General features: G+C 34.6%; 1 protein-coding gene across 1 annotated transcript in view; it reads left to right on the top strand.

Annotated features, from left to right (window-relative positions):
• LOC106464212 (inactive ubiquitin carboxyl-terminal hydrolase MINDY-4B-like) overlaps positions 1-4,830 on the top strand; it is a 30,845-nt gene that overhangs the window by 24,469 nt on the left and 1,546 nt on the right. The window contains exons 9-11 of the mRNA XM_013924341.2: positions 1,144-1,224; positions 1,772-1,952; positions 3,355-3,421. Coding sequence (XP_013779795.1) covers positions 1,144-1,224; positions 1,772-1,952; positions 3,355-3,421 — 329 coding nt within the window. The remainder of the gene's footprint in view (positions 1-1,143; positions 1,225-1,771; positions 1,953-3,354; positions 3,422-4,830) is intronic.

The following is a 4,830-nucleotide window of genomic DNA, read 5'->3' as shown; positions in this document are numbered from 1 at the left end:
GATAAGAACGTAGACTATTTCATTTAATAAATGTTTTGTTTTGATACATAAGTTGTTTGGGTTTTTTCATCTAAAAAACAAGCGACATTAATTTCTTGACGACCTAATACAATTTTACTTATCAATTTTTGTTAATGAATAAATACACGAAAAGTCATGCTAAAAATTAACTACGCATGCTCTAACCTATCAAGTAACACTAGTACTTAAAATTAATTGATGGGCGAGTGTGGAAATAATGGGAAATATTTGGAATTATTCACCTACTTATTAAAAATGCTAACAATAACATAATTATAGAAGAGAGTTTGTTAATTTATCATAATGTTATACTAAACTACAGCTAACACTGTGCTCTTAGAACTTATAAAAACGTACCCTTTTCTGCATATATGTACGAGGGCAGCTTTATTTTTATCTCAAATATATTTGAACTGTTTATATTAGAAGTTTAGACTTCCACTTGGGCATCCCGTGGAATAGCCTAGATTATCAGCCCACTGTTTTAAAGTAGTGCAATATTTCTCCGTTGATCCCCTTGTGCTACTCCCATGGGGGGTCCTAAAGGTTCATGTCAGGTTTGGTGACAATCAGTTCATCAACTATAAGCGGGCGGACACACACACAGACTTTTGTCAAGTAATGGTTTATATGAATACATATATAAATTAATAGCCAACAGTATTAATCTAGTGACTTATAAAATACTAACAGTATACAAATCTTTGAATACGAACCACTGAAGCAAAAATAACAGAAAAACAATTATTGTTGTAATAGGTTCCCCCGCTCCTTTACTATGGCCGTTTTTATGTTTTCTTATCTCTCAGAATTAGACACAGCTGTGCTATTACAACTTCCTGGATTAGCCATAGCAACCTTAACTGTTTTTGCTACATGTACAATCTTCAGCTTTTTAGAAAGTTAATTTGCTCAGTTCTTTTTGGTTTAATTGCCTCCTTTATATTTATAATTTTTACATATGTTACTTGCACAAATCTCTCTCCTTTAAATATCTCATTGCTCCATTTTCAATTTCTGCAATAATATCACTAGAACGAAACTAATAGATTACGAAATGTGTAACAATCCATGTTTTTGGATTCTTAGTAGAGAAAAACAGAACTATGTTTTTAATGTTAGGTTAAAGAACAAGTTGGTCTGATGTCTAGAGGAGAAATTGGCGCTCTAATATGGAATCGAAATGATGAAAGTTCCAAACAGGTAAGAAGGTGTAAGTATGTGTGTTATGTTCAAAACACCCCCAACCTTGGAATCAGTGAGACTAAGAAAAAAGCATAGAATAGAACACTTTTAATGGGAAATTTTCATTTATATGCATAGTTTAGACTGAAATGGAATCCTTCATTGATTAAAATCGAAATAATCATAGAATTGATAGGGTTAAAAAAGAAATAAATGCTATATTGCACCTCGTTGATTCTTTTACGTTAAATTTACATCTTTAGATTTTATATTAATAGTACAAATAGAGGCTTAAGAATTAATGCGTGTAAGCTTAAGAATAAATATGTTTGTTTTGCTTTTAAATGAAAATCCAGTCTTAGCTATCAACTTTATTAACATAGGTTTGTTTTAAATTTCTCAATAGGTGTTGTTGTTTGTACCCTTGCCAAAAATTAATGCTTATAATTAAATTATCCAAGTACATATTTAACACGTTATCTTCGAAAATATTATGGATCTTTTATGATACAGAGCTTCCACTGTTTTATAACATAACATTGATCTCTTTGTCTTGTTTACGTAGTTAGGAAGTCGTCTAAAAACGCCATCTTTTCCAATATGGGTTACACAAGCAGAGAATAAATATGGCGTCCTTTTTCACACACGAAGAGACCTAACACGTGATCACCGTGCGGAACATCGTTTTGATCTACACTACTACAATGGTTGCCCAGCAAATTACGAGCCAACAATACTGACACTGGGTAAGAGACGAGCAACAACAACAACAACAACAAAAAAAACAATTTTATTCGATGCAAATTCTCTGTAAAGCATTGGAGATGCAGTTTCTGAGTATAAAACAATTCTCTTTGTATAACAACACTTACACTATAAAAAGGAGATAATAAAGTTAAAATCAATTTGACCGTTTAAAAATGCATTTTTATATATATTGGGTGCTACAATTAATTATATAGTGTAATGAAAATATACATATATAATAAGAACTGTGTACACACAGTGTTCACCTTTACATTGTACATAAACAGTTGTTTTTGTCGTGTCTGGCGTGGTTAGGGCGCTCTACTCACAGTGTTCACCTTTACATTGTACATAAACAGTTGTTTTTTGTCGTGTCTGGCATGGTTAGGGCGCTCTACTCGCAACCTTTGGATCGCAAGTTTGAATCCCGTCATCGCACACGCTCACTCTTTTAGCCACGCGGGCGATATAATGTGACGGCCAATCCCACTATTCGTTGGTAAAGAGAAGCCCAAGAGTTGGCGATGGGTGAGGTTGACTTGCTGCATTCCCTTTAGCCTATCACTTCTAAGGGACGGGTAGCAGAGATAGCCTTCGAGTAGCTTTGCGCTAAATTCCACAAACAAACAAGTTTTTTTATTTATTTATTATCATGTAAAGAGTATCCTGAGAACAACAACAACAAAATCCAAAAAAACTGAAAGTGCAGATGCTGTTATAAGATGAGTTAGGTTAACAACATGATATTGAGTTATCTGTAAAGTGAACGTTTTTAATTACCATCAAGGATATATTCAGGATCGTTGCGCCTGGCAATGTGGGGGTTGCGAGATCAAAACCCATCGCCAAACATACTCGCCTTTTCAGCCATGGGGTCGTTATAATGACACGGTCAATCTCACTATTCGTTAGTGAAATAGTAGCCCAAAAGTTGACAGTGGGTGATGTTTACTAGCTGCCTTCTCTCCAGTCTATAACTTAAAAATTAAGAACGCCTAACACAGATAGCCTTCAAGTAGTTTTTCGCGAAAACTGAAGAAAACAAACAAACTGTAAAGCTGACACGTTTATCTGTCACGTGCTTCATATAGAGTATTTTCATTGTATAAAATCGTTTTCAGCAAAAATGGTATTTTTTTCTAAACGAAGAAGTGTTGCTATAAGCATGGGCGTCCACAGGGGACCAAGGGGGCACCTGCCCCTCCTGGAAAATGAGAAACATAATTATTTCTTTATTCATTCAGCATATGTATATAATTTTTTTATTCACTTCGTAATTTCACACTAATTTGCCCTCCCCTTGGAAAGATTTTTGCACACGCCCTGGCCTTAAGACAAAGATTTAACCCAATTGTGTTGTTGTTGTTTAGACCATACTGATGTCGAATATTTAAATTTCAGATACCAGGTTCAACAAAGGCCAAGACGAGTATCGGATGCCTGTGTTAGAGAGAGTTCTGGTATCAAAGTAGGTAAAGTTCCATGTTTTGTGTTCTATAGCAAAGTGGTACAGATCACTAATTGTTCTGGAGGCTCAACTCTCTTGCAACTCCTAATATTAACTAACGTAAAATTTAATCTAAAAATGTGAAAATCATAAAAACACGAATCAATAAGAAAGGTGTTAATTTACAATACAAAAAGGAAAACTGTTAAATCTGTCCCTGTCAATAACTAGTAATTTCAAAAGTTCATTCCCAACAGTTAAAGTTTGAACACTGGAGTCATATGGAGAGCTTTACTCCACTCATGTTCAGTGTGTGGAGTCTACACGTATAACCAGGAAGATGGTTGATGTGTTACAATATGGTTTTGGTAGACCACTTCTTAACCATCTGTCATAGTGTTTTTAAGATCTCCGTAAATAACTATTATAAATGGTTGATAAGTTTGGCTTTGATGTCCGACAAATACTCAACGTCAGTCAGTGACGTAAGTATGGGGGGGGGGAGCAGAGGTCCTGACAAACTTAAGAATTGCCCACAAGGGGAGAGACAAACAGTTTAATTTGTTTGAACTAAGGGGTGGTTGCACTATTCTGTTAACGATCAGCTGGAATCGTAACTACAATTATAGGTAAATAAATGTAGGGGGCCCATCTTTTGTAGTTACGCCACTGATGAATCTTTCATGAGCGAATTTTCTAGAACAAAATATTATTTTCACTTTTAAAAAACTCACAGAAGAAAAATTTTAGTACTTAGTATAACTTCTCTAATCAGAATAAATATTTTTTGTTAACAACGAATATCCTGTTAGTACGAACTGCTTGATCTCGATAATCTTTCCTCTTAGCAATAAACAATAAACTGACTTATTTATATATATATATATATATATATTTTAAGTCAAGCACAAAGCTACGCAATGGGCTATTTGTATTTGTGCCCTGCCCACCACGGGTATCGAAACCCGATTTTGGGCGTTGTAAGTCCGCAGACATACCGCTGTGCCACGTGGGGGGGGGGGGGTATTTATATACCTTTATCAATCAGAAACTGGACCTCATAAAAATACGAAGGAGAAATTCAAGATACAAAAAAGTTCCTCTTACGTCGAAATTTATTTCGCTAAAATGTGGCCTTCTGTTACAACAGAACTACTTTGTAATGAGAAAATGGATTACTGAGCAAACCAGTTTCAGCACTTGATCTCTATTTACGTAGTGAGTAAACGTATTTGTCTGAAATGTAAGATATTTGTACATTAAATTCTAGTTTCAGATTTGTTTTGGAATCAAAACATTGAATGTATACGTTGTAAAGTCGTATAATTATGGAAAGAAACAAAACGCACAATCGAACCCGGTGATCTGCTTATGTTCTCACTTTTATTCATTAAATTTAGGAATCATTTCTATCTGTTACGTCTCCGTTT

This window comes from Limulus polyphemus, unplaced genomic scaffold (genome assembly GCF_000517525.1).
Source record: "Limulus polyphemus unplaced genomic scaffold, Limulus_polyphemus-2.1.2 Scaffold1588, whole genome shotgun sequence".
NCBI classification, from domain to species: Eukaryota; Metazoa; Arthropoda; class Merostomata; order Xiphosura; family Limulidae; genus Limulus; species Limulus polyphemus.
This window is presented reverse-complemented; position numbering and strand designations above follow the sequence as displayed.